Raw genomic sequence first — 20,196 nt, forward strand, 5'->3', positions numbered from 1 at the left:
ACCCATAAGCATCAGCAGCCTAGTTCCCATAGTAGAGGTCTTGTGCTGTGAATCTCATTCCATGTACAGTACGAGTCAAAAGTTTGGACACACCCACTCATTCAATTAATTTTCTTTATTTTTACTATTTTCTACATTGTAAAATAATAGTGAAGAGATCAAAACTATGAAATAACACATGGAATCATGTAGTAACCAAAAAAGTGTTTGACAAATCAAAATATATTTGAGATTCTTCAAAGTAGCCACCCTTTGCCTTGATGACAGCTTTGCACAATCTTGGCATTCTCTCAACCAGCTTCATGAGGAATGCTTTTCCAACAGTCTTGAAGGAGTTCCCACATATGCTGAGCACTTGTTGGCTGCTTTTCCCTCACTCTGCGGTCCAACTGATCCCAAACCATCACAATTGTGTTGAGGTTGGGTGATTGCAGAGGCCAGGTCATTTGATGAATCACCATCACTCTCCTTCTTGGTCAAATAGCCCTTACACAGCCTGGAGGTGTGATAGTCCCACTAAGCGCAAACCAGATGGGATGGCGTATCGCTGCAGAATGCTGTGGTAGCCATGCTGGTTAAGTGTGCCTTGAATTTTAAATAAATCACAGACAGTGTAACCAGCAAAGCACCATCACACCTCCTCCTCCATGCTTCACGGTGGGAATCACATGCGGAGATCATCCGTTCACCTACTCTGCGTCTCACAAAGACACGGCGGTTGGAACCAAAAATCTCAAATTTGGACTCATCAGACCAAAGGACAGATTTCCACTGGTCTAATGTCCATTGCTCTTGTTTCTTGGCCCAAGCAAGTCTCTTCTTCATATTGGTGTTCTTTAGTCATGGCTTATTTGCAGCAATTCGACCATGAGGCCTGATTCACACAGTCTCCTCTGAACAGTTGATGTTGAGATGTGGCTGTTACTTAAGTTTTCCGTATTGACTGACCTTCATGTCTTAAAGTATTGCTAGACTGTTGTTTCTCTTTGCTTATTTGAGCTGTTCTTGCTATAATATGGACTTGGTCTTTTACCAAATAGGGCCATCTTCTGTATACCACCCCTATCTGGTCACAACACAGCTGATTGGCTCAAACGCATTAAGAAGGAAAGAAATTCTACAAATTATCTTTTAACAAGCCACACCTGTTAATCGAAATGCATTCCAGGTGACCACCTCATGAAGCTGGTTGAGAGAATGCCAAGACAGTGCAAAGCTGTCATCAAGGCGGCTACTTTGAAGAATTTGTTTAACACTTTTTTTTCCCATTTACTTTGATTCCATATGTTATTTCATAGTTTTGATGCCTTCACTATTATTCTACAATGTAGAAAATAGTCAAAATAAAGAAAAACCCTTGAATGAGTAGGTGTCCAATCTTTTGACTGGTACTGTATGTCAGAGACTCTGAGTTAACAGTGGAGTAGGTGCGGAGCGAGCAAAGCAGGCCAGAGGGTGGGGAATAATGGTCCCCCTGTTTGGTCTGTGGCTATGCGACTTAAGACTCAGCGCGGGGGCAGCGAGGGTAGGGGGGCAGGAAGCAGGGGAAGCCTACGGGAACACCAATATCCTCTTGGAATTAAATTGCCATGCACCCGCTTTGATCCCTTTGAGAAGGGTTTTTTATTTGGGCCAACTTCTGCCCTCTCCCTCGCCCACCACCCCCTCCTTCTCCTCCCCTTTCACTCCGTTCCACCGACCAACCGCTCTCTCTCTTCATGCTTAACAGCTGGCTGGTGACAGCGCAGTTGTCCAGAGAAGGGTACTGGATGGAAAGGAAGGCACCAGCCAGAGAGTACCTGGGTAGTTGTGGTAGGAGGTGGCGGTTGGGCCGGTTTGATTCACCCCTGCTCTCTCTTTCTCTACCCCTTCTTTTCCCACCCTCTTTTTCTGTCTCCCTGTGTGGTGAGACTTGCAAGCGCAGGGCTTGTAGGGATGTGGGTTACTCTGCTATGGCTGTTTCTGCCTCTCTGTCTGTGTGTGGTCCACCATCACATCTGAAACTGTGACGGGGTCATAGAGGCGGGAGGGGCAGCCATTACACCTAATCTCTGTCACATTCTACACTTCACACTCATTCTGCCGACTCACTGTGGAACTCCGCAATAAGTGGTTTTTCGTAGCATTAGCATTAAAAGGGTAATCTGGTCCCATATCTGTTTATGCAGTATAGCCAACTCCGAAATTGTCATGGTCAGGCTGAAAAAGTAACCTGCTCCGACATCTGTTTGTGCAGTATAAGCAACTTCCTTGGTCATATTAGCACTAAAAGAGTAGCCTGTTCCCGGACTTGTTTGTGCAGTATAGCCAACTCCTACATGGTCTTTGTTAATGCCAAACCCATAGGGATTGGTTACACAGCACAAATAGATGTGTCACCAGGCTACTAAATGAGAACACTGAGTGTAGTGGTATTAACACGACACATTTAGAAACAATAAAAATGATATGAAACCAGTATATTAACATGAATCGTTTTCTGAAATGAAAACGCTTTCACTTCCTCCTACAGATATGCTTCCCTTGAGGTACTCATGTTGTAATCCCCTCTTTTTGTTTCTCTACTTTTGGCTCTAGAATGGGGAGACTGACTGAGTGCCCTAGATCAGGGGTTTTCAATCCTCTCCTCTGGGACCCTCAGACGTTCCATGTACTTGAACTACTTCAGAGCTAGCACACCTGATTCAACTTGTCAAATAATCATCAAGCCCAGGCGAGTCATCTCAGGGCTACAACAAAATTGTAAAAAGTCTGGGGGTCTCTGAGGAGAGGTTTGAAAACCACTGCCCTAGATCTCTAGTTAGGCTCTGTATGGACTGTAAATTACAGTCAAGACTATCTGAATTTGCCATGATTCTCTTAGCCTGGTCCCGAATCTGTTTGTGCTGTTTTTCCAACTCCTATGTGGTCAATGTCACGTAAAACAGCTCAAACCAATCTGGGACAAGGCTATGATTATTTTATTTTTTTGTCGTTTGCTAAAGTGGTTTTAATATGAAATAGTTGAATGAGTTTCAGCCTGCCTGGCTCATAAGACACATCCCAGTCAAACCCTCCTGTGTACTGAGCGGAGACCAGAGTCAACAGTCAGGAGGCACAGAGATCAATGACCAGACTTTTAATTACGCACGTTGTTTTATCTGGGAGAGTGTGTTGAAGTTTTAATTAAGGCCTAGTAGCGCCTCTTCACGCATTCATACTGTATATGCACGCACACACACAGACACACAAGGGGCCAGACGAGCACCTGTGTTCCCCCTGTCCCATAAGCAGTGTGTTTGTTTGTTTTTGATGAATGGCCCTCGCCTGCCTGCTTCCAGTTCTGCAGTACATATCTGTCAGGAAGTCTGTTGCCAGTGTGTCCTCTCCATGGGATTATGAGTAATAAGGGATTTGTATACATGCCTTTTAAATCCTATATCCGGTGTGTGTGTGTGTGTGTGTGTGTGTGTGTGTGTGTGTGTGTGCGCGCTAGAAATATATAGAGTGGGATGTATAGAGCAGGGTTCCCCAACTGGCGCTTCTCCAAACCCCAAGAGCTCCAAAACTTGTATTTATTTATTGTTGGACACAAAACCCCCAGGAAATCAGCTTCAAGTGATCTTAATTTGGGAAATCTGTTCCCAAGTATTTCCACGCATAGTAGAGAGACGCGTGATCATATACAAATGTATTCAAGGTTTGAAATGATTAAGTTTTAGTCAAATATATCTGTTTGGGGTCAATTTGCAGTTTACAAATGATTTGTAATTATATTCCGGCCCCCGACCATCCGCTCAAGAATATATCGGCCCATGTCTAAATCTAGTTGATGATCCCTGGTATAGAGAGACTTGGTCTGTGTTCATAAGATGACTTTATTGGCCAATGGCAACTTGTCTTCTGCTTTATTGCAATCACATATGAGTCCATCTCACTGTGCTCCATTCCACTCGAACGTCAATACTATAAAACTGCACATGACATTGCTATTAGCAATTGAGCCCTCGTGAATTCTAATGCAACGCGTTAGATACACGGTGTAGCATTTGTCCGACAAAATGTCATCTTGAGCATATTAGCAGAACTGACAAATTTTGGAGAGGAAGGGGAAAAAGTTATGGAGAAAGTAGAGTGAAACAGAAAAGAGAAACAGAAAATGTAATAAGGCTAGAAGTCTAGGGAAGGGCAGGGAAGAGTTAAGTCTGTTTCCTGGAGGAGAATAAATTAAAAGTGGCTCGTAATCACATTGCTGGAATGCAGTCAGTGTACACTGTTAAACACTCCCTAAGCCCTGGCTCCACTTCACTCTCTCAGCACTCCACACAAAGACCTCTTTGTTCTCCTCTCCCTCGTCTTATAAAGAAATGCCCCCCCCCTTCTCTCTCTCCCTTTTTTATTTATTTCCTTCTCTCTCAATCTCTGTTCTGCTCTCTCTCGGTCTCAGCTCTCGTCTCGTTCGTTCTGTTACACTTCTATACTCATTTTATTGGGCGCTCCCCCATGTCTTCTCTATCTAAGCCCTCTGTAGTTGTTCCCCTCTCCTTCTTACACTTCAAAAGATCATATTTCTCCCCCAATTTCTAGAGGGTTTGAATAGTCCCAAGGTTGCTGCTGCTGCATATCGAGAAAGACTATCTTGGGAGAGAGAATACGGTGAGGGAGGGGAAATGAAAAAGAGAGAATATTTTCGGACCCCCTAGCAGCGCAAGGAATCTGGTGGACTTTAATCTCCTGTGCCAGAGAGAGAAAGCGAGAGACTGAGAAAGAGAGGGCCAGGGTAGTTAAGACTCCACTGACATGAATAGAGGGGTCATAAAAACGAGCACTGAGGAGAAACGGGGTCAAAACCTGGAGAGAGAAAGGGGATATTGAAGACTGCAGTTGGAGTAAGGGGAGGGATAGTTATAACTATAGCCTGGGGTTGAGAGGGAAACAAAGATTGTAGTGGGAATACTGTTTCACGTACTGACTCCCACACAATACGGTGTTGTAGGCTGCTTTTGTCCGTATGTCCAGTGTGTTGATGACCACTTCTGTTTACAGTACAAGTATTTTTATAGCCTGGGTGTGTGACCTCTCTCACATGCTGTTCATTTAGTGTTACTCTGATGTGTGAATGGGTGGTTTTCATCACTACACATCAGTAGCTAGCTTGCTCTCCAGTTTAGACTCAGAAGCTTCTCCAGCTGCTGCTCAGTATTCCCTCCACATAGTCATGGGGATATAAGTGTGTGGTAGAGGGAGAGACGTGTGTGTGTAACATTTTATTATAAACACAGAAAGCAGCATTTAAACACATTGGGCTCTATGGCTTCGGTTCACTTCTGTCATTCCTAGAGCAGTGGTTTATGCCATACGCAGGTGTTCAGACATTTTGTCAATATCTATCTGTGCCCAGACAAACACCTCAGATACGTATGTACTTGTGTGTGTGTTTATATATATATATATATATATATGTATGTGTGTGTGTGTGTGTTGGAAGTTGGAACCCCACTCCCCAAAATGAGTCACCCTCTATCACAGCTGCGTGTTCCCCTGGCAGCCAAGTGCATCACATGTACTAACACACTAATAACCACAGCCGTAAAAGACAAATAAATGTACCACCTACTCCGTTAAATATGACTCAGAACCTGGACATAACATTGTGGTGCTTTCACAAGAGAGGTTATGTGGGGAAATGAGCATGGGGTAGTGTTCATTACCTCACACCCTAGTAAAATTAAAAACAAAAATTAGCATTTCTTATTAGAAAAATCCAGGTCGTCCCACCATGTTTCAGTACTTTAAAAAAAATCTGTTTGGTGCCTAATGAACATGACAAATGTGTAAGTATCTAGTCATCTGTCATCCTTGGGCAAAACAGAATGAGATGTTGTCATTGAGTACAAGCATGTGTGAGTTCTGAAGTGGGTGTCTTTTGCCCAAACTCAGTCAACTGTTAAACAAAATCCATATTGGTATTCAATGCTTTGGTTATACACTAAGTATACAAAACATTAAGAACACCTGTTCTTTCCATGGCACAGACTGACCTGTTGAATCGAGGTGAAAGCAATGAGGTGTAATTGATGTCACTTGTTAAATCCACTTCATTCACTGTAGATGAAGGGGAGGAGACCGGTTAAAGAAGGATTTTTAAGCATTGAGACAATTGAGACATGGATTGCGTATGTGTGCCATTCAGAGGGTTAATGGGCAATTAAAAAGATTTATCCGCCTTTGAATGGGGTATGTTAGTAAGTGCCAGGCACACCGGTTTGTTTTCAAGAACTGCAACGCAGCTGGGTTTTTTGCGCTCAACAGTTTCCCGTGTGTATCATGAATGGTCCATCACCCAAAGGACGGACATCCAGCCAACTTGACAACTGTGGGTTGCATTGGAGTCAACATAGGCCAGCATCCCTGTGGAACGCTTTTGACACCTTGTACAGTCCATGCCCTGATGAATTGAGGCTGTTCTGAGGGGGTGCAACTCAATATTAGGAAGGTGTTCCTAATGTATGGTGTACTCAGTGTATATGGGATCCCGAGTGGCGCAGAGGTCTAAGGCACTGCATGTCAGTCCAAGAGGCGTCACTACAATCCCTGGTTCGAATCCAGGCTGTATCACATCCGGCTGTAATTGGGAGTACCATAGGGCGGCGCACAATTGGCCCAGCATCGACCGGGTTTGGCCGGGCTAGGCCGTCATGGTAAATAAGAATTTGTTCTTAACTGACTTGCACATAAATTGAATGAAATTACACAACCACTTTTTTTCTCTCCATATTTAGGCACAGTGTTTGGTGGTTACCAAACACACACACACACACACACACACACACATTTATTTTATTGTCCTTGTGGGGACCAAACAATTGATTCCATTTCGAAATCTTATTTTCCTTAACCTAACCTTAACCCTAACCCTAAGGCTAAAATAGCCGTTTTCCTTATGGGGGGCTGGTGAAATGTCCCTACTTTTCCTTGTTTTACTATCCTTGTGAGGACTTCTGGTCCCCACAAGGATAGTAAAACCAAAAACACATACACTCACACACAACCAAACTCACAGGGGAAATGGAGTGTTTATGAATCATCCTAGTTTCATTTTGGCTCTCATTCGATGAGCTCTAATTTGAATCAGACGAGCCAGCCCTGTTCAGTTTCACAGTGACTAATGACTATACCCTAAGCGTTATGTTGGCCTGGCACACAGAGAGAGCATCAGCTCAGCCCTCGTACACTAAAGCCAGGCCACGTTATGTTATGGGCCCTTTTGTTCTTCATGAGCCACAACACAACAACCGATTCAACATGACATCGGAAGGGAGAGATGTTTTCTAAAGATGGCCTATTTAATTCAGGCTGAGGAGGAGCGAGGAGTTTATTAGCAGCAGACCTGGGTTCAAATACTATTTGAAATCCTTTTAAATTCTTTATCTGCGCTTGATTGAACTTGCCTGTCTCAATGGAACCAATAGAAAAGTAGTTAAAGTACAAACCTCACCCACCTGGCACTCTGGCAGGCTAGTGCAAACAATCAACATGTTTAAAAGATTTCTGAATAGTACTTGAACCCAGGTGTTCTTATTAGTAGCCCAGACAGACGGCAGCAGCATAGCGGAGCTGCAATGTTCTTCTGTAACCCAGCGTGGTCCAACGCCTCCCATTAGAGGCACATAGATAAACATGAAACAAAAGGGGCCTTGGCTTGGCTGACTCAATGTTTCCAGCGGGCCTAAGGGGTAGAGGGTGGGAGGAGTGGGGTAGGGGAGTACCGGGGAGGGGGGAAAAACACAACCGCACGGCCCAGAAGAGTCTCTAGCTGCCTGGGATACAAGCTCCAAGCACACTGACTCATTATTAGCAATCAGAGGCTGTGGATCTGGAACCCTTTAGCTGCTCTCTTGCTGCAGTTCTGGAGCTCCGCAAGGGTCAAGCTCCCATGACTGGCTGAATCTCTGCGCTGAGAAGTTGAACTGCGTGCCGAGTGGTAATAGCCCCTCTGTAATTTAGCAGTTTGATTTGATTATTGGTGAGGTTTGTCTTGGGCTTGGGCCTGTGAAACTGAGAGAGAGAGAGAAGGGGCTATTTACTATTATGTAAGACTTCAAACAGGCGGTGTACTCAGTACAGCAGAGAACCAGAGAGGCTTGGAGGATGGTGGTGGGAGTGTTGTTAGTCCCCCTCTGTGTGTGTGTGTGTGTGTGTGTGTGTGTGCCTAGGGCTAACACCCTGCTACAGTATAGCCCTAGGCTCCTATAGGCCCCATGTTGTTACCAGAGACTGGCCAGCAGAGAGCTTGGCGAAGGCTGCTGGGGCGGAGATGGACTTGGCTCAGCTCCAGCAGGAGGGCCCCCCCGCCCTGCGTTACTTTATACAGTGCCAAGTTTTACCAAGGTGTTCATTTCAAGACTCCCCTTTATCTCCTTCCCTGATCCCGACTGTCTCCGTCTGAGGGGCCATAAATGAAAGGTGGAGGGGTGGATACAGGAGCCCCCTCTGACAGACAGATGCAGAGCTCCTGTTCTGTTCCCCATCCCCTATCGCTGATATGGACTCCTGCCTGCAGAGCGCTTTCTATCGCTCATCTCCCTATGACACACACGCGCGCACACACACCATCTCATTTTTCTTGAATTCCACTTTCCTCCTAATATGTCATCTCTGCTTCCCACAATGCCCTGTAGAGGAGAAGAGAGGATCTGTCCTCCTCCATCCGAGTTGTTATTCTCTCTAGTGCCTCACTACTACTGACCCATTTTGTCTTGTTTTTGTCTTGTTTTGCTTCTTTTTGGAAGGGGGAAAAAGTCCGTCATAAGCAAATCCTCCATAACTATCTTGACTCATCTCTGGGCCTGTTTATGAGTGTGGTCGTGTTGAAAGAACTATCCAGTGTTTCCAGATTTCTATGAAATATGATCTATAATTCATTATAATATGAGGGCAATAGTTTTCTTTTAAAAAATGATTAATTACGTATGTTAAAAAGCTGCTTTTCTGTGTTGGAAGGGTGTGGGCGTATACCAGTCATTACAAATATTCTTGTGAATAGACTGCTGATTGGCCAGCTCATCCTTCTCAGGAGGATGACATCATCCTTGAGTAAAAAGCAATAAAAACATTTTTAGATACAAGTTTGAAGTGGGTTTTTTGAAGTGCTTTGGCCACAAATAGGATGAGTCAATAATATTATTTGGGGATGAATTAACAGAATGTGAACTTTTAAAAGTGAGATTTTCATTGTACAGTTACTTTAAAACGCCGTAAAAATGAATTTGAGCTGCCTCAGTTATGACTCGGACTGTGATTGTAATCACAGGCCGAGCAGCACAGAGCGAGAGAGGCAGTGAAATGGAACATTAAATGCACATGAAGTTTCTCACTGCTGGAGTGAACCATTTCCTCCTCGTCACCCCCCAGCAGTCACTTCTGCTTTGGTACAACCCAACCATTGTTTGAAAGTCTAGATAGAAAAATTGAGGCCTGAAACACAGAGGGCTGTTTAGAGAAGAACATTTACCAGGCATGTGGGGACCGCCAGACTAGTTTTGTCTGTATTTATTGTTTGCTTATCTTTCGGCTACGTGTGTATTTGTCTCAGGGAGGGCATAGCAGCGTGCTGTATGATAGTCTTGGAAGGTCAAGAGGTCAGATTCTGGGGACTGAAATAAGGGGGCGTGTGACAATGATGTCATGGAAACTTATTGAGGTGAGTGTTCATGATTTGAATTTTTTGTTTATTTACTCTTCCAACAGTGTTATCAGAACTTTGCTATCATGTTAGCTAGCTATGTAGCCTACGCTAGCCTAGTATAGCAGGTTGATTATTTTGCTTTTCACTCACGTAAGCCTATAGGGGCTACATCCTAACTGAAAGCCCTTGACTTGTCTGATAATCAATGCGGTTTTGTTTCACTGAATCTCTGTTTGTATATTTGGTTATTTGATCTGTCTGGGCAAATAATTGGAGGTGGCAGCTCATCTATTTGTTTGCTAATATCTGATCAGACAGATTTAGCATGCTATGTAGCATAAATCAAGTGTATTATTGGCTCGTGCATAAGCATTTCGAAAAGCCCCCGGAGGTTTTGAAATCTGAACACGAGACTCCCATTGTTTTGAAATGTATAGATCACTATTATTTTCAGTGCATATCTTAAAAGAAGATGGTCCCAATGGAACACCCTAAGCTACACCCAGGCAGTGGTGGAAAAAGTATCCAACTGTCATACTTGGGTAAAAGTACAGATAACTTAATAGAAAATGTCTCAAGTAAAAGTCACTCAGTAAAGTTCTACTCAAGTAGAAGTATTTGGTTTAAAATATGCTCAAGTATCAAAAGTAAAAGTATAAATCATTTCAAATTCCTTATATTAAGCAAAACAGGTGGCACCATTTTCTTGTTTTTTAAATTTACAGAAAGCCACGGGCACAAATAATTTACAGATGAAGCATGTGAGTGTTTATTGAGTCCGGTTGATAAGTGCGTGAATTGGACTGTTTTCCTGTCCTGCTAAGCATTCAAAATGTAACGAATACTTTTGGGTGTCAAGGAAAATGTATGGAGTAAAAAGTATTTTCTTAAGGAATGTAGTGAAGTTAAAGTAGTCGAAAATATTAAAAGTAAGGACAGATAACCCCAAAAGTAGTACTTTAAAGTATTTTCACTTAAGTACTTTACACCACTGTGCCCAGGTGTAGCTCATAGAAGGGCTTTTATGCCCAGGTGGTGCAACAGGTCCATTTTTTTGGCCCGACATAGAGCTCATTTTAAGTCAGACCTAGAGTTGCGACCAACTGGTGCAACCGGCCTCTGTGGTGGATAAAGTCAATAAATCTCCTCTGGAAACTGGAATGACACTCATGTGTTCCCCTCTATCTTCTTCTTATCAAGTGCCCCTCCTCCTAGACTTTTCACTCCATCCTCATAGACCAGTCTACTCCACTTCCCCCACATCTGAACGGTTTCCACTCAGTGTGGCTGTGAGAGGGAGTTGTTTAATGTTCTGTATGTTTCTTGCATCATCAAATTGTATTTGTCACATGCGCCGAATACAACAGGTGTAGTAGACCTTACCGTGAAGTGCTTACTTACAAGTCCTTAACCAACAATGTAGTTCAAGTAATAGTGTTAAGTATAAAATATTTACTAAATAAACTATAGTAAAAAGTAACACGGTACCAAGTCAATGTGCAGGGGTACAGGTTAGTCGGGGTAATTTGTACATGTAGGTAGGAGTAAAGTGACTATGCATAGATAATAAACCGTGAGTAGTAGCAACAAGGGGGGTCAATGTAAATTGTCCAGGTGGCAATTTGATTAATTGTTCAGCAGTCTTATGGCTTGGGGGTAGAAGCTGTTAAGGAGCCTTTTGGACCTAAACTTTGAGCTCCGGTACCATTTGCCGTGCGGCAGTAGAGAGAATAGTCTATGACTTGTGTGACTGGAGTTTTTGACAATTTTTTGGGCCTTCCCCTGACACCGCTTAGTATATAGGATCTGGATGGCAGGAAGCTTGGCCCCAATGATGTACTGGGCCGTACGCACTACTCTCTGTAGCGCCTTAGTCGGATGCCAAGCAGTTGCCATACCAGGCAGTGATGCAATCTGTCAGGATGCTCTCGATGGTGCAGCTGTAGAACTTTTTGAGGATCTGGGGAACCATGCCAAGTCTTTTCAGTCTCCTTAGGGGGAAAAGGTGTTGTTGTGCCCTCTTCATGATTGTCGTGGTGTGTTTGGACCATGATAGTTTGTTGGTGCTGTGGACACCAAGGAACTTGAAACTCTCGATCCACTCCAATACAGCCCTGTCAATGTGAATGGGGGCGTGTTTGGCCCTCCTTTTCCTGTAGTCCAGGATCAGCTCCTTTGTCTTACTCACGTTGAGGGAGAGGTTGTTGTCCTGGCACCACACTGCCAGGTCTCTGACCTCCTCCCTATAGGCTGTCTCATTGTTGTCGGTGATCATGTTACTTTCTAAATGTAATCAGCATCCAAATCGGGGCGGATCCTGGGGGCATTCTCCAGGGGCCTTGTACGACCCATACTGTAAGTGGACCATCTCACAGTTATAGCAATGGATGTAGCTATACAAGACATATTAGACAAAGCGATCAGCAGACATGCAGTAGAGCGATAATTTATAAACCAGGATTTCCCATGGATACAGTTGTGATTCAGTGCTCCTTACTTCCTGGTGTCTAGGGACGTCTGTGATAGAAACAGAAACAGGTGGGGAACGGCTGGGTTTGGTCCAGGCATTTGGTCCAATAATCTCCTGGGCTCCTCATTGTCCTCAGTCCTGCTGCTTCCCTTTAGGATTGACTTCTCCCAAAAGGCCTTTTGTTCTCAGGACAATCGCCTGTGATTATGATTTCTGCCCTTTTCTGGAGCAAGATCATCTTTTGAGATTAAAGAAGACAGTTTTTATCGTTATCAAAAGCTAAATGTGGGCCGGGTGAATCGGGGCGGCATTGTGGTGGCAGTACACTGGTTGGGTAAGCTGTTGTCATCTGAAGACATGGTGTCTTCGTTAGTAGGTTAGATAAAGTAGATTTGAGAAAAATTTGCGGTGAGTTGCAACAAAATAATCGCTCTCCTTCATCATTGTAACCACGCCTAGTCTAAACATTCAGGTGTTTATCACCTTTTGAACCTCCTCCTAGCTCCTCAGAAGTAGCTGGGTTAGGGAGAAACTGGTTATATGTAATCTGAATTTTAAAAATGTAAATGAACTAATCACTTAAATTAGCAGATTTTGTGTGTGTTTGTAATCAGATACTTTTGAAACTAGATTACTTTTAAAATCAGAAAGGATATTAATAAATTGACATCTTTCTGTTTTCTCAATTCCATTCAATATTGAAAAAAGGCTCAAGTTTAAGTTTGTTCCATTGGAGCGAGTCTGACTCGTCAGAGACCAACCACTGATGACATTCCAAATGCATTTGATGGGTCCTTTTTTGTCTTCTTCTTATGCATTTTAAGGGAAAAGTAATCAGATTATGTTACTGAGTTTGGGTAATCCCAAAATTATGTTACTGATTACAATTTGACAGGTAACTAGTAACTAACAGACTACATTTAGAAAGTAACCTACCCAAACCTGTCTACCAGAAACACCATGGATAAGTAATGATAAGGAAAGTTAGCCTAGCTCCACGATTACTCCTCACCTGTCTAAACTGCATACAGTACACTTTGACAAGTTAAATATGCATTTGGTCAGTTGGGCCCATTTCACTTCACGCAGTCAAACAGACGTACAGCTGTTTGTCATGGTCTGTAGCCGCACTGTGCTTTCTGAACCCAGCTCCTCTCCCCTTGAGGAATGGATAAGGATTATGGCAAAACAAATAGATTTTATAAAAATACCCTTGACTACGTCCATAGGTATCTCAGTAATCCATCCCCTATTTTTCTTTGGGCCAGGTTTTGTTTTACATAGTCTGTTTTGGATCAACGTTTTCTGTAAATGTTTACCTCACACGAGCCCACATAGGTCCCTGACTCCCTACCAATATGGTAACCTTTTGAAACAAACAAATGACCAGCAATTTCCTCAAGCCCCAGGCTGTCGCCGAGAGAACTCGTGATGGGGGGGTATTTGTCATTCAGAATAAAACTCAGATGGACGAATAAATAAGAAAATCCATATACACTGGTAATGTAATACCTCACTTCTGTTGTTTCAGTGGGACACAGATCTATTACATGCTAAGGGCCCTGTATTGTGTTTTCTAGGAAATTATGATAACCAGGAAGTGTTGCATCAAGGCACAGACCCGGGCCTCCAGCCGATCAGAGTGAGGACAGGATTCAACTACAACCTGACACAAGCCAATCCTGCTGCCGTTGGCCATCTGAAGCGTCTTTGACTCTGGGAACTGTGTGTGTGTGTGTGTGTGTGTGTGTGTGTGTGTGTGTGTCAGGGCTCTACAGTGCTACCATTTTGGGGGCATATGCTCCTAAATATTTTGCTGTGCTACCAGGAATTTTTATTTGGGAATTCCAGTGCCCATAGAAAACAAATCACCCAAGTAATAATTGTTGTAATGATTTCTCCGCAGCCTCAGTAGTATGCAAACATGGTGGCACAGAAAGAAAGGAAAATAGCTTTTTTAGGAGATGAGGCTTCATATAGACCCAATGTATATGGAACAGTGTTTGGATCTTTGCGTGTCAAAAAACGCTATTTGGCGTATCAAATAACGCTAACACAATTTGACACATCAAATAGGCTTGTTGACCAATCAGGACCTGAATGACTACACGTCACATAATAATTGAACACGTTCAGTAATGTTTTACGTAGTTATTACACATTGATTACACAATCACTGATTACACAATCACTGCTGAACATAAAATAGCTAGCTAGCTGATGGATGCAAAATGACATCTGTTTCAGTAGCTATAGTTAACTATCTAGCTAGGTGGTGTCATCTAAAATACTCCTAATTTATAAGACAGTTCTTATTTGATTAATGGTGGTTGGACCCACCTATGTGATGCCAGCCACAATAGTGGAATTGGCAGTTCGACCTTCAAAAATTAAATGTTATTTGTCACATGCGCCAAATACAACACCTTACAGTGAAATGCTTACTTACAAGCCCTTAACCAACAATGTTTTAAGAAGTTAAGAAAAACGTGTTAAATAGAAAAAAAGAAAAGCATTTTTTTTTGTCCATTTTTAAAATAACATCAAATTGATCAGAAATAAAAAAGTATACATTGTAAATTACTATTGTAGCTGGAAACGGATGATTTCTAATGAAATACAGAGGCGTACAGAGGCCTATTATCAGCTACCATCACTCCTGTGTTCCAATGGCACGTTGTGTTAGCTAATCCAAGTTTATCATTTTTAAAGGCAAATAGATCATTAGAAAACCCTTTTGTAATTATGTTAGCACACCTGAACTTGTTCTGATTAAAGAAGCAATAAATCTGGCCTTCTTTAGACAAGTTGAGTATCTGGAGCATCAGCATTTGTGGGTTCGATTACAGGCTCAAAATGGCCAGAAACAAAGAACTTTCTTCAGAAACTTGTTAGTCTATTCTTGTTCTGAGAAATGAAGGCTATTCCATGCGCGAAATTGCCAAGAAACTGAAGATCTTGTACACCGCTAAAACTAGCTAGTTACCCCAGAAGTTGCTGATAACATCTGTATCAGAGATATTTGCAAACATTTTTGATCCTGATCCAATTTCAAATGCTCACACAGACGTTTTCCCATTCGGTCGAACAAATAATTCCTTATTACCAACGCAGTATTGTACCACTTGACTGTGATCGTAATGGTGGCTCTTGGCTTGCACGTGCAAATTCAGCACACATAGCATTCTACAATAGAATTGTATTATTTGACATGTCATATTAAAAGCTTATTTGACCAGTCAAATAGTGTTATTTGATGTGTTTTTTTACATGCAAATAAACAAACAGCATTCCATAAATGTAGGCTATATCTCAATCTTAAAAATCTATTTTACTGGTGATAGACCCTGTATTTTGTAATTGCTGGCAATTCTTCTCATTAAAAGGGGCAATCTGCAGTTACTACATCCATTTGTACTTATAAATTAATAATGTAAACCCATTGATTCTTGAGGAGTATAATTTATAAATGCCCCATGAGCTTGTTTTTCCCAAAGTAAATGTAAACAAAGACTGCCTCAAAACAAAAAATGAACGTTTTGATATCATGGATTGTTAGTCCTTGCATCCATAGCTCTTATCGTTTGAGTTTCTCCAGCCCCATCCCGTAACCTTTTACAGAAACAAGCCTTTTGTTATCATTTCAACTGCGGATTGCCTCTTTAATATTTGTCATTGTGCTCCTACATTTTTCAGCTTAGGACCACATGTGCTCCTTGGAAGAACTGTAGAGCCATGTGTGTGTTTTAATTTGTGTGTGCATGTCTGCTTGTCTGTGTTTGTGACTTAGTGTCTAACATTCCCCTTGTTGTTCTCAAATTGTTCTCAAAATACCATGTCCAATACTGTATATTCAAATAAAACACTTCACCAACCTACCAGACTGAAGTCAGTGTTGTATTAACCCCAGTTCCTGTGTGTGTGAAAGAAGGATTGGTCATAGATCTATTGCAATGCCGCTGTCTTACTAGCTGGCTTCTCTGAGGTGAAGGTAAAGGAAAGCTAGCTCAGAGTTTGCTCAAGGGGAGACTGATGGGAGTACCAGCCAGCCAGGAAGGTCTGTCAATGTTTTATAGAAGTGGTACTCGGTGTCAGGAACACAGGTGAAAGCCAGACACAGAACCTCTCATATACACAACTGGGCGGATTTCCTCCTGGACACTGCTCAAAGACTAGCCTACACTGAGTGTACAAAACAGAAACACATGGTCAGTCAAAGACATGGAAAGAGCAAGTGAAAGCGATGATCCCTTATTGATGTCACAGGAGACTGAAAAGATTTGGCATGGGTCCTCAGATCCTCAAAAGGTTTTACAGCTGCAACATCGAGAATCCTGATGGGTTGCATCACTGCCTGGTATGGCAACTACTCGGCCTCCGACTGCAAGGCAATACAGAGGTTAGTGCGTATGGCCCAGTACTTCACCGGGGCCAAGCTTCCTGCCATCCAGGACCTCTATACCAGGCAGTGTCAAAGGAAGGCCCAAAAAATTGTCAGACTCCAGCCACCCCAGTCATAGACTGTTCTCTCTGCTACCGCACGGCAAGCGGTACTGGAGCGCCAAGTCTACGTCCAAGAGGCTTCTAAACAACTTTTACCCCCAAGCCATAAGACTTCTGAACATCTAATCAATGGTTACCCAGACTATTTGCATTGACCCCCCTCCCCGTTATGCTGCTGCTACTTTGCGTATGTGTGCCATTCAGAGGTTGAATGGGCAAGACAAAATATTTAAGTGCCTTTGAACAGGGTATGGTAGTAGGTGCCAGGCGCACCAGTTTGAGTGTGTCAAGAACTGCCAACGCTGCTGGGTTTTTCATGCTCAACAGTTTCCTGTGTGTATCAAGAATGGTCTACCACCCAAAGGACATCCAGCCAACATGGGACAGCATCCCTGTGGAACGCTTTCGACATCTTGTAGAGTCAATGCCCTGACAAATTGAGGCTGCTCTTAGGGCAAAAGGGAGTGCAACTCGATATTAGGACGGTCTTTCTAATGTTTTGTACATTCAGTATATACAGTTGAAGTTGGAAGTTTACATACACTAAGGTTGGAGTCATTAAAACTCGTTTTTCAACCACTTCACAAATTTCTTGTTAACGAACTATGGTTTTGGCAAGTCGGTTAGGACATCTACTTTGTGCATGACAAGTCATTTTTACAACAATTGTTTACAGTCGTATTATTTCACTTATAATTCACTGTATCACAATTCCAGTGGGTCAGAAGTTCACATACACTAAATTGACTGCCTTTAAACAGCTTGGAAAATTCCAGAAAAGTATGTCATGGCTTCAGAAGCTTCTGATAGGCTAATTTGAGTCAATTAGAGGTGTACCTGTGGATGGATTGCAAGGCTTACCTTCAAACTCAGTGCCTCTTTGTTTGACATCATGGGAAAATCAAAAGAAATCAGCCAAAAATTGTACACCTCCACAAGTCTGGTTCATCCTTGGGAGCAATTTCCAAACGCCTGAAGGTACCACGTTCATCTGTACAAACAATAGTACGCAAGTCTAAACACCATGGGACCACGTAGCCATCATACCGCTCAAGAAGGAGACGTATTCTGTCTCCTATTGATAAACGTGCTTTGGTGCGAAAAATGCAAATCAATCCCAGAACAACAGCAAAGGACCTTGTGAAGATGCTTGAGGAAACCGGTACAAAAGTCCACAGTAAATCGAGTCCTATATTGACATAACCTGAAAGGCCGCTCAGCAAGGAAGAAGCCACTGCTCCAAAACCTGCCATAAAAAGCCAGACTACGGTTTGCAACTGCACATGGGGACAAAGATCGTACTTTTTGGAGAAATGTCCTCTGGTCTGATGAAACAAAAATGGAACTGTTTGGCCATAATGACCATCGTTGTGTTTGGAGGGAAAAGGTGAAGGCTTGCTAGCCGAAGAACACCATTCCAACTGTGAAGCACACAGGTGGCAGCATCATGTTGTGGGGGTGCTTTGCTGCGGGAGGGACTGGTGCACTTCGCAAAATAGATGGCATCATGAGGGATGAAAATTATGTGGATATATTGAAGCAACATCTCAAGACATCAGTCAGGAAGTTAAAGCTTGGTCGCAAATGGGTCTTCCAAATGGACAATGACCCCAAGCATACTTCCAAAGTTGTGGCAAAATGGCTTAAGGACAACAATGTCAAGGTTTTGGGGAGGCCATCACAAAGTCCTGACCTCAATCCTATAGAAAATTTGTGGACAGAACTGAAAAAGTGTGTGCGAGCAAGGACTACAAACCTGATTCAGATACACCAGCTCTGTCAGAGGGAATGGGCCAAAATTCACCCAACTTATTGTGGGAAGCTTGTGGAAGGCTACCCGAAACATTTGACCCAAGTTAAACAATTTAAAGGCAATGCTACCTAATACTAATTGAGTGTATGTAAACTTCTGACCCACTGGGAATGTGATGAAAGAAATAAAAGCTGAAAGAAATAATTCTAATTTCACATTCTTAAAATAAGGTGGTGATCCTAACTGACCTAAGACAGGGAATTTTTGCAAGGATTAAATGTCAGGAATTGTGGAAAAACTGAGTTTAAATGTATTTTGCTAAAGTGTATGTAAACTTCCGACTTCAACTGTACCATCATCCCACAGTACAGAACATATTGCACTAACTCATCTGGGACTCTGGACCTTTCAGTGTTCACCACCAGGCCTGAATGTATATACGGATGTTTCTCCCTGCCCTGCAGAGTGGTGGTATGTAAGTTCTGACGCTCTGTGTGCTGTGGCTGCTGTGTAATGGCTCATTGTGTATAGCTGTGGCTGTCTGTGGTTAAACAGTGCTCTGCTGTGTGGCTCAGCAGGTTACAAGCCCCTGGGGCACTAGGCGAGAGGAGAGAGCAGGCTGGACAGGTTTCGCACATGCACACACAGCCACTGCTGTTAGAGTTTACCGGGAGACTGAAAAGTGCCTCTCAGTCGGCTACTAATTGACACCCTTTAAGTGGTTTTTAGCTCGAGGAAAACCCATCAATCTTCTGCTGACTCGAATGGGACTTGATAGGCCGTTACCATGCCTCCCGTTCCCATGACTTCTGTTCCCATGGCTCCTCCAGTGCTTTAAGGGGAAGTTTGGCTGATTAGCTGAACAATGGTGTTATTTTGGATAGTTCCTCCTTTTTCTGTTGTTTTTCCCTCTGTGTGTGTTCTTTTACATACATCATACAGTAGTCACATGCTTTTTCGTGTGTGTGTGTGTTATAGCTCACTGCCAAAGAGAGGAGGAACCGTAATAAAGTATTCGTATGAGTATCAAAAGGCAGTATGTTTGTCTTTTTAGTCATATGCGGTTGGTTCGGGCCATTCTTTTCACGCCAATCAAAGAGCAATGGGAGTTTCCCTTAGTTTTCCCCTTAGTAGTCCTCACACTGTTTTATGTTCTGTGTTTGGTCAAGTTTGTTATGTCAAGTTCAAACACAACGCTATTTCACTTCTAATGGAAAAGACAAGAACAGCAGTGAGGTATCGCACGCACATACACACAGCTAGTCTTTATGATGAGTGCTGACAGGTATGCCAGTCTGAGGCTGTTTGTTGGAGAAAGTAGTGCTGTTCAGTCTTGGCTAAGAGTGTTCAGTCACAGGGCCCCAGCACAGCCTCGGGGACAGACAGCACTCCTTCACCGAGGGTGTCAGCCTTTGTTTTTTCCTTCACACACCCTGATCATGGTTAGAAAGACCCCGCAGCAGTATCTCACACTACCCTGCCTTCGTCTGTAACGAGAAACGACCCTAGTCGGTGCCAAAACCGCACTTCTCAAATCATAGTTCCTCCTGGCAACTGCTCCTCCCCCAATGCTGTCGCCGTAGGCTTGACTCGCAGCCAGTCAGGAGCGAGGAGTTACTTATGACACGGCCTGTGGGAGGTGGAGAACCACGTGACTGGACTCGGGCTCTGCTCCTGCAGGTTGACTTAGCCAGCACAGCACTGGAGTCTTGGAAAAAGTCATATAATGGCTGAGGAATTGTAGCAGGGGCTGGGAGCGAAGTACGCAAAACACCTTCCGTCTGTCCCTATCAGCTCATCCCT

General features: G+C 43.2%; 1 protein-coding gene across 4 annotated transcripts in view; it reads left to right on the forward strand.

The window, feature by feature from the left end:
- The window catches only part of rad51b (RAD51 paralog B), a 72,947-nt gene that overhangs the window by 35,683 nt on the left and 17,068 nt on the right, over positions 1-20,196 (forward strand). Inside the window, exon 10 of one of the 4 annotated variants that reach the window (XM_024420675.2) lies at positions 13,718-14,598. The exons of the other annotated variants lie outside the window; for them this stretch is intronic. Within the exon in view, the coding sequence (XP_024276443.1) occupies positions 13,718-13,851 (134 nt within the window). The 3' untranslated portion in view covers positions 13,852-14,598. Of the gene's footprint in view, positions 1-13,717; positions 14,599-20,196 lie in introns of those variants that run through there. 4 annotated transcript variants of the gene reach the window in all.

Source organism: Oncorhynchus tshawytscha, linkage group LG05, assembly GCF_018296145.1.
Source record: "Oncorhynchus tshawytscha isolate Ot180627B linkage group LG05, Otsh_v2.0, whole genome shotgun sequence".
Lineage (NCBI taxonomy): Eukaryota > Metazoa > Chordata > Actinopteri > Salmoniformes > Salmonidae > Oncorhynchus > Oncorhynchus tshawytscha.